The 11496-nt window shown below is 38.4% G+C and overlaps 2 protein-coding genes across 2 annotated transcripts in view; both read right to left on the bottom strand.

Moving 5' to 3' along the window:
• Positions 1-2153: 2153 nt before the first annotated feature.
• Positions 2154-4349, bottom strand: LOC131127791 (uncharacterized). The gene is made up of 4 exons (XM_058070033.1): positions 4211-4349; positions 4083-4130; positions 3525-3637; positions 2154-2796 (listed from the first exon to the last, which is right to left on the bottom strand). Exons 1-4 carry the CDS (start codon positions 4245-4247, stop codon positions 2668-2670), a joined length of 327 nt encoding a protein of 108 aa, XP_057926016.1. The 5' UTR covers positions 4248-4349; the 3' UTR covers positions 2154-2667.
• Positions 4350-4812: 463 nt separating this feature from the next.
• The window catches only part of LOC131104261 (MAM and LDL-receptor class A domain-containing protein 1-like), a 34856-nt gene continuing 28172 nt past the window's right edge, over positions 4813-11496 (bottom strand). Inside the window, exons 35-47 of the mRNA XM_058051680.1 lie at positions 10929-11043; positions 10719-10862; positions 10471-10652; positions 9202-9367; positions 8073-8300; positions 7814-7992; positions 7405-7642; positions 5875-6034; positions 5679-5793; positions 5485-5608; positions 5313-5409; positions 5175-5250; positions 4813-5104 (exon numbers count right to left, since the gene is read on the bottom strand). Coding sequence (XP_057907663.1) covers positions 5027-5104; positions 5175-5250; positions 5313-5409; positions 5485-5608; positions 5679-5793; positions 5875-6034; positions 7405-7642; positions 7814-7992; positions 8073-8300; positions 9202-9367; positions 10471-10652; positions 10719-10862; positions 10929-11043 — 1902 coding nt within the window. The 3' untranslated portion in view covers positions 4813-5026. The remainder of the gene's footprint in view (positions 5105-5174; positions 5251-5312; positions 5410-5484; positions 5609-5678; positions 5794-5874; positions 6035-7404; positions 7643-7813; positions 7993-8072; positions 8301-9201; positions 9368-10470; positions 10653-10718; positions 10863-10928; positions 11044-11496) is intronic.

Genomic DNA, 11496 nt, shown 5'->3' with positions numbered 1-11496 from the left:
AATAAATATATTAAATTACATTTAAAAAATTTAATTAAATTAAATAATAGAAACTAATATAAATATTAAATGTAAATATATACATAACATAAATATATAAAATTACATTTAAATAATGAAATAAAATTAAATAATAGAAACTAATATAAGTATTAAATATACATATATATAATCTAAATATATTAAATTACATTTTAAAAATAAAATAAAATTAAATAATAATAGAAACTAATATAAATATTAAATGTAAATATATATATAACATAAATATATTAAATTACATTAAAAAAATAAAATCAAATAAGAATGAATGTCATGTTGAACAGCCAACAAAAATAATGACAATTATTTCAAATAAATAGTATATAATAGTTTCAAATAAGTTCAAATTTCAAACATATAGTATATAATAACAGAAGACAAGGTCGAAGTGACCGAAGGTCCACTCAACTAAATTAATCATATCAAGTTGGAAATTATTCTATTCTTGTCACATTTGTGCTGACTTTTTGGAGGATTTGGAGTATGCCTAAGAAGCCTTTCTCAGATGCAGAAAAAAACGAAAGAATGAGGGACACCGCCATGAATTCTGAGCTTTCCTTGGAATATTCCATGCTACCCTCCGGTGGCATAAAGTGATGAGATAAAGCCAAAATACTGATAGCGATACAAGGATTTGTTATGTATAACAATGTTTGAAACCCCCAAACATCTAAAAGAATTCCATATAACATCAATCAATCACACAATAACTTCAACCATAATACCCGTCACCACTGGCGTCGTATTTCAAACTTTCCTACATGAGTGAGTGTTGACATGCAGAGACGAGAGAGCTCCAGTCCCTGAAGGCCTCATTGTGCTTGAAGGCCCATGTGGCAAACATGCCTTGCTCATGGCCGGTGACTCACTTTGCTCTTCACAGCAGAGGGTGAAGGCAGCCCCCACATTCTTCACACCAGACAGCGGGCATGTGAGGCTGCTGGGTACACGGGCGTCTTTGGTGTGTGTGTGTGTGTGTGTCTGTCACATGCTGCATGGCCCAATAATGTACTGGGTTGTGGCGATTGGCTGAGCTACGGGGTGGCTGGTCACTCTCCGGCCACCCCACTGGCCGACTACAGGTATCAGCTTATTGCCCCCCCATGTGAGAAATGGTTTCACTTTGGCCACCCTAAAGAAATATTTGCAAAAAAAATCCAATTGAAGTCTTACACATAAATTGTGTGTATAATGTTACTTGCATTTTGGAAGAGTGACGTTTTTTTTTTAAATTAAGTGCAGAATTTGGATAAAATAGTGCAAATATAAAGAATAACATTGCATTCAAAAGCTCATTTGTGTGACTTACCAAAAGCAGATTCTGGCTTGATGAAGCTGATCTGAAGCTGCAAAACAATTAGCAAAAAAACACTTCCAACACAAAATCTCTCCATTATTTCCTCGGGAGTTAATTTGATATTTTTCTCTTTTGGCAAATCCAGTAGTAGTCCCAGACGAGGAAGCGCTGTGAGCTTCACCATAAGTTAAAAGTTTATGACAGGCTTCCAAACTGGCCTCAGACCAGTTGAGCGTCTTTTTGTCAAGCCCGGTGAGGAGAGGTGCGCGCTGCCTTCATGGGCCGTCGGAATTGTGACACTTAAGAACGACACACGTTCATAGCGTAAAGGCAGTGTGTCTCACTTCCACGGTGAAAATATTGTTTTGCTTTGCAGCGTGTTTGAGTGTTTTAGAAAAGTTAATTTCAATAACAGAGTTAGTCAGGAAAACAGAGGCGACTTTTTTTCAGTGTCCACAGTCAGTAATCAAAAATCCGAGCCGTCCTAAAGCCACCAGTGGTTGTGCTTTTCGCTGCGGTTCCAACGTTGACCAGTAGATGTCAGTGCTTTATGTTTTAGTTGGTCAACAGAGATTATGGCTAAATTAGGTTCTTAAAGTTTCTTTAAATTGAAGGTTTGATGCCATTAAGCATGCAAATAAAGTACAAGTACCTAAATACTTTTAACCATTGACTTCCCTTTTAGCAGATGCAAGTTTGTTTGCTTTTAATGGGACTCTGATTTGACTCTAAGAAGCATTTTGATCATAGGCTTCTTATCGAAGAAACACTTGTGAAATTCAACATAAAACAAGATGACGCAAACAAAAATAAATGTGGTGTACTCGTTTTTAATGCAAGAACATAACAGAGGCTGTTTCTAGTGGTTTGATAGCGGAAACAAAAGCTTACAAAGCACGATGACGTGATACAAGGACACTTCACTTCCAGCTTCTACACAACAAGCGCTGATTAAATCGGAGGCCTTCATTGATATCTATATCCGTATAATATGAGGTGACGTGTTTTAACTATTGTGCCAAAGCTGTCATATCAATGCAAATACATTTGGTGTTCATCTACCACTAATTGGATGGCACGCAAGTTGTGATTTTATAGTGCATGTAGAGCATTCTGCTTCAATGGGCACCTGAGTGTCAAGTCAAACATTTACGAGCCAAATTTAACATGAATCCACTACATTATCAATCAAATATCAATTTAAAAAAAAGAACAGGAGAATCCAAGATATCTGATTATGTAAACACCCCTGAAAGCATCTTTGTTTGTGACAGATGAGGTTGGAATGACAGGTTCTGATGAACTACAAACCCCCCGAAATGAACAAGTCAAACAATTCCAAGCAGTTCCACTTCAAAGATGAGAGTGGCGTTGGCCGGAATGACGGGAGGGAAACCTCGGCCGCCGTAGGCGTAATCTGGCGTGCAGGTCAAGCGGGCCTTCTGGCCCACGCTCATCTGAAACAACAAGCAAGTTTAGCGGGTTAGCGAGCAGTGCTGAGTGGATAGCCTATTCAGCGAAGGTAGTTCTCGTTTAAAGAAGCTGTATCACCATGGTAACTTTGGCTAGACTCATAACCTCATCCTAACCAATCTTAAAATTGGCTAAAATTCGCTAGCTAATTCAGAGATGGCGTCATTTCGAACCTATGTAGCCCCCAAGGGGACATGGAGGAAAAAAATGTGAGAAAAATAGAGCATTACCTGATATTATCCATCCATAAAGGAAGATAGATTTTCAGCAGAGGGAATATGCTAGCTATGCTCACATGAGCACCAGGAATAGAATGGAATACGAAATATAACAAATTCAGGCAACATTAGCAGATGTAAAAGTCACAGCAGTCCTTACGTTAGTACTCATTGTAACACTGCCATCTAGTGGTCACAACGAGATCCAACAAGATGATGTTTCAACGATGAGCTGAAATAGTTTGAGTAGAATAACACGACGTCATACCACGCTCCATACACATTACCATTGGATTACTCTATATAGTTTTTCCAATGCATTACATACAGTGCACCCGTATACACTATCGTGGGAGCTTAGATTTTTCCGTATAGCGACAGACCACAAAACATTTACTATGTATTATTAGTGTACATGATTGTATTGCCATATTACCATCGGATACCTTGTGATGTGTGTTTATTTTCCAATTAAAATTGAATTATTTTCTTACCTGAGCGACCCCCTCATCCCAGCCTCGAATGACTTCACCACAGCCCAGTTTGAATTTAAAGGGCTGGCCTCGGTCCCTGGAGGAGTCAAACTTAGTGCCATTTGTCAGTGTCCCTGTACGAGCGGACAAGAGTGACGATTAGATTCCATATTTAAGGTTGGATATGAAGCTAGCCGGCTAGCATTAGCGCAGCTAGCTAACGTTAGCCTCAGGGTGTGGGCGGTGGTTATGTGCTTGAGCTAATATGCCGGATTAAATGATTTATTATTACTGATTTTAAACTGTGCTAAAATAACAACGCATGTTTGGTGTGCTTTAGGTGGATTTCAATGTCACATATATACAGAGATAATATCCGATTCCTTAATGGAAATGCTTCGAAACATCTTGCTAGCTCGCGTACCGCCACTCGAGGCGGAACAAAAAACGACAAATTAAAAGTATAGAATAACGGCACAAACTAGACAAAAGACACATAACTGAATCCCGACCTAAAACATGGCGTTTTTATTTTCCATAAGCTTATTAGTGGAGTGGAGGAAAACAATAGGAGCTCACCGACGTAGTGCACGCTGACTTGCTGGCCTTTCGCGGCAAACGTTTTTCCTACATGGAGAGACACGGTAGAATAAAATACGTTAATTCGAAGTTTTACATGTTGCATAAAACAATTAGGTAGTCTATACCGTCGCCGGGATTGATGCAATCAACGGTGACACCCATTGTTCCCCAAGGTGTGGCCCTGTCACGGTTTTACTGGGGGCGGAGGCCGTCTGCTTCGAGTCCAGTGTGTCGACTTCTTCACGTTTCCTATCGCGCTGCCAAAAAGCATTGAAGGCACTACTGACATCTAGTGTTTGGAAGAGGAATTACACCCACACTCGTTTTGTTTACTCACCTTATCTAGCTTAATTACATGGTCAATAAAATAATAATAAATTGAACAGCTCAAACCTTTACAAACTACAACCACACTAATAAACAGTGTTAAATTATCTCTTACAGTGATAAACAACCAGGGTGTCTATAGACACTATAGACAACTTTATAAAGTGCACATTTTAAAAATAAAAATTTAAAAAAAATTAAAAATTGAGCAAAAATGTTAAGAGAAAGGGTTTAAATGTTGATGCCAATACCTAAATAAATAAATACACAAATAAATATATTTATATACCAAATTGCATTATTATAAATAATTCAGAATTTAATTATATTGTGTAATTGATGTGAGCTTTATGCATTTTAACACCATTGTAAATGAAAATACATTGTCTAGGTGTGCTTTTATTTTTTTAAAGGGCATTTAACAATGTGCTGTCAGTCATGAACTTTGACAGTTAGCAGTATTTTCATATTACAACAAAAAAAGAAGGCAGAACATACAGTATATCAATACATCCATTATCTTAATTATACATGCTTTTGGATTTCTTTTTTCCCCATATGTTTCCAATAATGTTAAAAACATCTATACAAATCAATATAAAGGGATTTCTGAGCTAGGCGTTGGATGATTGTGTGTTGGTTGCATCATGCAGGTTGATGGACCTGTTGGATATGGTTCCATGTTGCGTGCCCTGTAAGAAAACATGTTTTATTTTTCTTGTTCTTCTAAAGAATCCAATAAGATCGTCTGATCCTGCTCACATCAATTTGGCAGTCGTAGAGGTCAAACATGGCGTTCTGATCAAGTATGTTGTTGCTTGTGGTATCTGTGTGCCTTCTGAAAAACATCAGTCATATAAAAGCCTGCATATCATTGCTGTATTTTTCATTTTGCCTTACTTTGCACAGAGATTCCTGTTCTGTCTAAATAGGTAGGCGATGATGATGACTCCTACAAAGAGAGTCAGACCCACTGCGATGCCGGCAAACAGCACATCTGCAGAAAGAGCACATGAAAATAAGCTCTTTGAAAAAAAAAAGTCAAATAATTCCAAAGTGTGTGCCAAGTCACCATTGTTGTCATCAACAGCAGGGTCTGTGGTAGGTTCAGGGTAGCAGGGTCCATGAAGGATGCTGATGTCATCCAGGGCAATGACGCCACCTGCATCCTCACCCCTCTGATACACAAACGCAAACTGGTGCACAAAGCAAGTTTTAGAAGATAGTCCGAATTGATGACATGGCTCATGTACCGATTTGCATTACCCAGAATGCCTCGTCAGCTTTAACAAACACACTGGCCTTCAGCCACTTCTCTCTCTTGTTTCCAATCTCTTCCCACTTCTCAAAGCCTGCCTCGTTACCACTGGCGTGTGTTTTTCTGTAAGACAAGTGAAATAATTTAAATTAATTATGAATTCACACATCTGTGACGACTGATGACACACTACTGATGGCTTACCTGTCATTTACGTAAACTCGCAGGGTCCCAATGTGAGAGCCAAACATGTAGTACCAGAATACAAGACAGTGCCCTCTTGTGGTTGGTTGCAGCACATCACCTATGAGGAAGGCGGCGTCGGGCAACTGACCCACTGAGCTGTCCACGTAGAGGTAGTGACCTGTTCAAAGATGGCGGATTTGCGAGTACAATCGTCAGATAGTAATCTGACTTTAAAATTATTTCTAAAATGTTTCCCCGGAGCCTGTTCATAAGCACCAAATATAACGCCGTCACTCGTTTGCCTCACTTTTAAGAGAAGAGGCGCTTAAAGGGGATCTTTTGTGTTCATTTTCGACCCTTTGGATTGGGTTGCGGACTCCTATAGCAGCTACATACTATAACCCACACAAAACTTTCTAGATATTCCAGAGTCTGCACCTATTCCAGCTGTATTTCCTTGTAATTTGTGCTTCCTGCCAAAATAGTCTGCTTTAATTTATTCCACCCAAGGTCCACCTCCGGACACGCCCACCCCGCTGTGATTGGTCACACTACCAAAGTACTTCCTGACTACTCCAAACAAAACTTTCTAATATAGTGGGTATAGGAGTTGATAAAAATTAATAAAGTCTTTGGAGAGCTAATTGAAAAGTGTTTAGGAGCTACTGGCAGCTTTTGGACAGCTAGCTAGCTGCTTTGTAAACCTCAGACGTTTGAGGTGTTTGTTTTTCTACAATGGCTATGCTAACACAACATAGTAGCATGATAACGTCCTCCTGTCCCACTCCTTAAAGTACGTTATTGTATGTGATATATGCCATGTATTACATTGGGTAAGTGTGGTTAATTTGTTCCAGAATGTACTATGATAAGCGTATTGCCACGAAATACAGGTTTCCTTTTCATAAATACGTTTTTTCAACAGTGTCATGTTACTTCCTGTCCTGTGCTCTTATTTTGGAGCCCTGCACTTCCTGCTGGGCATGGGCCGAAGACGCGTTCTTGTGTGTGTTGCAATATATGTGTTCCGTGGAAAGGAAGTGATGTCGGGGGTTCAAAGCCTGTATTATTATTCTGATTATTATTATTATTTTGTCATGACTATTCTGCGTGTTGATAATATAATTCAAGCCTGCAATAAAATCCTGTTGTTTCGAGGATTAAGTCTGGTGCGTTTGTGCCTCTGCGAACATTACAGTAACGTAGTAACTACTGACACCTAGTGACCAGTGTGGAGTACCACATTGCATCATCATCTTTGAATGAGTCTTTTGAATGCCTTCTATTTGTATTTTAGTTAATTAAGTCATTTTGATGCTAGAACATGCTTCCTTTAGACAAGAACTATGTAGAATCTGTGTAAATATGCATATTGTTTTACTAATAGGCCGTATTCAAAGGGGAAAAAAGCATGATTTAGAGTGAATCTGTGAATCTTTAACTGAAATGTGACACTGTATTTGTAAAAAGTGGATAATGTGCCCAATAGCATAGTTTTAAACAGTGAAAAAAATGGGACACTACATTGCCTCTAACAGAAGGACTAACCGTATGGCGTATTTGTGGTGTGATCCACGCTGGGTCCCGTGATTGGGTTCGTGGAGGCTCCATTGCCTCGGAGCCAGTCGTCCTGGTCCACTGATCCCTGAACATTGGTCCAGCTGCACATGTTGATCTCAAAATCGCAGGTGCCGCGAGGGGGGCAATTCATGTCTAACAGGTGGACATCGTCAAAAGCCATGTCGCCCTCCCGGGTGGGACCGGCCTTCACGCCTTCCACTATGAGCTGAAACAGACTAGTAAGATCCATGCTAAACTTCTTAGATGAAGTCGTTCGAGTCCCGCTACAGGTCAGAGATCCACATGTGTATTTGGAGTGGGATGCCATTCACACTTAACCAAAGGAACCGTACAAACGTACCAAACCTGGTGGGCAAACATGCCAAGTGCGACTCACCCGGTATGGCTGACGTGAAGGCAGAAGTGAAGCCTGTGCCAACCTCCACAGCCGCCGCTGGTCCCCGCTTTGGGAGAAAACCAGCTGTCTGATGCCATCTTGGCTGTGCTGATAAATGTTGAATGTCCCCATGCCTCTGCCATACATGTGGTACCAAATCTGCACGCATCCTCCATTTCCTAAAAGAAACAAAGTGACTCTTTTTGGTATCAGATCTTGTGGTTTCTATCCAATTTTGACCTGACACTGAGGGACCTACGTTCATTCGGTTTGTAGAAAGGTGACAACATAGCGGCGGTCTGGCCATCAGTGTCGAGGTTAGAGGAGGGCAGGTAGTAGTAATGGCCCATGGGCGTGTTGGTGGTGTGGTCGCTGTCGGGGCCCGTGTTGGGATTCAAGGTGGGGCCTGACTGTCGGATCCAGTCGGTGTCATCGTTGGTGTCCTGCTGCCAGTTACAGCTCCCTTCTTCAAAATCGCACACGCCTGCTGAAGATGTTTGGAGGCAAAGGAATAATGTAGACATAATTACACTTAGGGGGAAAAAGTGGGCTAATAAATTGACAATAAAAGCATAAATACTGAGGATTTCAGAAAACAACAAATGGAATGATACAGCATTAATCAAATGTAAAAATACATACATCTTTCATTGCTTCACAAGAAGCAATGAAAAATTAAATAATTAAAAAAAAATCCAAAAATTGTTACAATTATAATGAAGAAAATGGCAATATTAATGATGATTATAATAATGGTGATAATAATAACAATAATAATGGAAATAATGATAAAGAATAATGATAATAACAATAATAATATTACAATGATAATAACAGGGGAAAACAGGACTGTGGCATGAACATGATTATATCTTGCAATATTTTGATTAATGTAAGAAATGCACTGTAATGTTTCATATATTTGCCAAAATAAAATAAAATAAAAAAAATCATAATCCATCTGCCTCAGAAGTGTGGCGTGTTATTATGGAACAAACGTGCCTTAGTTTGGCCACAGTAAAAGGCCATTCTAGAGTGTGCAGTTTAACTGTATTGAGGTGTGCCACGGGCGTCAGGAAATCAGTCGGTATCCAGTCAACCAGTCACTACAGAAAAACTTGCAGTTGACTTTTATTGTGGCCAGCCAAAGTAATCATGCTGTCTAATCAGCATCTTTATATGCCACATCTGTGAGGTGGAGGGATTATGAAAGCTCAGAAACAGATTTAGTCAGATTAGTGAATAAAAATACTCATGGAAAATGAGAGCAAAACCAAAAATGTTGCATTTCTGTTTTTGTTCAGTGTATCTATCCATCCAACTATGTTAAAAAAATATTTTCAAACAGCAATAGTGAAATATTTGTGTTTTGTTTTGTTTTGTTTTACCAGAGGCAAAGCATACACCGGGAACAAGTGAGACGTCATCAATGGCGATGTCACCCGCCTCTCCTCCCACGCTGGCCTCCACAATCACTTGATGGATCTTCTGCAAGGTCACGTGACTCTGTGCTAGCTGCCACTCATCCCCTTGGTTTCCTGATTTTTGCCACACCTACAGGAAGGACGGAGGGGCCGGTGATTCATGCGGCACAATGAGGATGTGAGGAGGTTTTTGCAACACTGCAGTATACAGCGAAACTGCACAGAACACAGTTGTTTTGTAACTGCAATTTCACAACCATGATAACAGTATCATATATAGGGAAAATCTATGGGACCAAGGTGCACACAATAGAGCAGGGGTCTCAAGCTCAATTTACCTGGGGGCCACTGGAGCTAGGGTCTGGGTGAGGCTGGGCTGCATCAGGTAAAAAAATATATATAAATAAATAAAAATAAAAAATAAATAAAAATATATATAAATAAATAAAAATAAAAAAATAAATATATATATATATATATATATATATATATATATATATATATATATATATATATATATATATATATATATATATATATATATATATATATATATATATATATATATATATATATATATAAAGAAAATATTAGTAAGTAAATATTAATAAATATATATATATATAATATAGTCTTCAATGCTTCTGCTATACCCTCGACTTTTTCAGTGCTTTGGTTCTTTGCAAAAGCTCGGATAAAACATTAAATTATAATAAATTATTATAAATTAATTTGTATTTATTATTAAATTACTAAATAAATGTTTAATGTTAATTTTTATTTTTTGACACAAAATAAGATGGAAAAATAAATAAGCAAATCAAAAAACAAATGAAACAAGTGAAACAAATTAACAAATTAATTTGTATTTATGATTAAATCATTAAATAAATGTTTAATGTTAATTTTTATTTTTTGACACAAAATAAGATGGAAAAATAAATAAGCAAATCAAAAAGCAAATGAAACAAATGAACAAATTAATTTATATTTATTATTAAATTATTAAATAAATGTTCAATGTTAATTTTTATTTTTCAACACAAAATAAGATGGAAAAATAAATAAGCAAATCAAAAAACAAATTAAACAAATTAAACTTTCATATCAAGGCAGGGGCCTCAAACTAGCGTCCCGCGGGATGCATTTGGCCCGTATTCCTGTCATTCGAGACCATTAAAATGAACACATTATGCACAGACATGTACATGTACAATTCCCTTTGTGTCTTACCAGTGTTTTGTCCATGGCGGTGTGTAGGAACATGCTCAAAGAACCCACAGTGGCTCCAAACATGTGGTACCAGAATGTTAAACAGTACCCTTGTTCACCAGCAGGCGGCAGCAATGCTGACTTCAGCTGGGCAACATGACTCTTGGCGCTTGGAGGGGAGCTCTCGATGTAGAGGTATTTTCCTGTGGAAAACAAGCATCGATGAAAAGAGAGCCAGTCCATCCCCCATCTTACTGTGTCATAATTACCTTTTCCAGTTGTGTGGTCGCCAACAGGCCCGGTGTTTGGTGTGTCAGTTGGGCCCGACCAACTGATCCAGTCCAGGTCATCACTGGCCCCTTGCACCCAAACACACAGATCGTCTTCAAAAGTGCATCCCAAGGCAGAGAGCTCTGCAGGAAGAGGTGGCAAACTGGAATAAATATCTTTATCAAGAAGATCATAAGAATCCCATTTACCTGGCGGGTGGAAAGAGTCCTCACAGTTGAGGAAAGAGACATCATCCACAGCGACAACACAAGCTTCAGTGGCGCCGTTTCCCCGGTACGCTTCAATCCAGCTGCTGAACCACACCTGAGAAAAACAATGTTTTAACAGGAATTACTCCCAAAACAATTATAATAATAAAGACACATTGTTGTCAAATGTGGTGCAATATTCTACTCCTTTTCAATGTGAAGCACAATGCATAATAAATGAATGCCCATATGCCCATAGTGTTGTACCTAGACTGCAACCAACATCAGACAAAAACCAAAAGGCAACTTTTCCCATAGGAAACAACGTAATTTGAATCCTTTCCAGAAAATACTTATAGTTTTACATGCAGAAAAAAGGTCAAAATAATTCAAAATGAAATCTTATTATGGACTTCCTGTACGGTATGTCCTGGAAAGATTTCATTCAGAAGTGTTTTTCACCTCTTTTATCTAATTGTTGGCACTCACAACTTTGTTTGGCCCCATGGTGGGTTATTTAGTAGCCATACTCAATTAAAAAAAATTATGTATGGACAGTGAATCGGTG

The sequence above is a fragment of the Doryrhamphus excisus genome, chromosome 1 (genome assembly GCF_030265055.1).
Source record: "Doryrhamphus excisus isolate RoL2022-K1 chromosome 1, RoL_Dexc_1.0, whole genome shotgun sequence".
In the NCBI taxonomy this organism is placed as follows: Eukaryota; Metazoa; Chordata; class Actinopteri; order Syngnathiformes; family Syngnathidae; genus Doryrhamphus; species Doryrhamphus excisus.
Note: the sequence above shows the minus strand (reverse complement) of the source record. Positions and strands in the feature narration are given on the sequence as shown.

Excerpts from the sequence above, each read along its gene's own strand:
- LOC131127791 (XM_058070033.1), bottom strand. The coding sequence starts at position 4,247 with ATGGGTGTCACCGTTGATTGCATCAATCCCGGCGACG. Across the intron at positions 4,131-4,210 it reads TTGCATCAATCCCGGCGACG|GAAAAACGTTTGCCGCGAAA; the intron begins GTATAGACTACC and ends CTCTCCATGTAG. Across the intron at positions 3,638-4,082 it reads AGTCAGCGTGCACTACGTCG|GGACACTGACAAATGGCACT; the intron begins GTGAGCTCCTAT and ends CCGCTCGTACAG.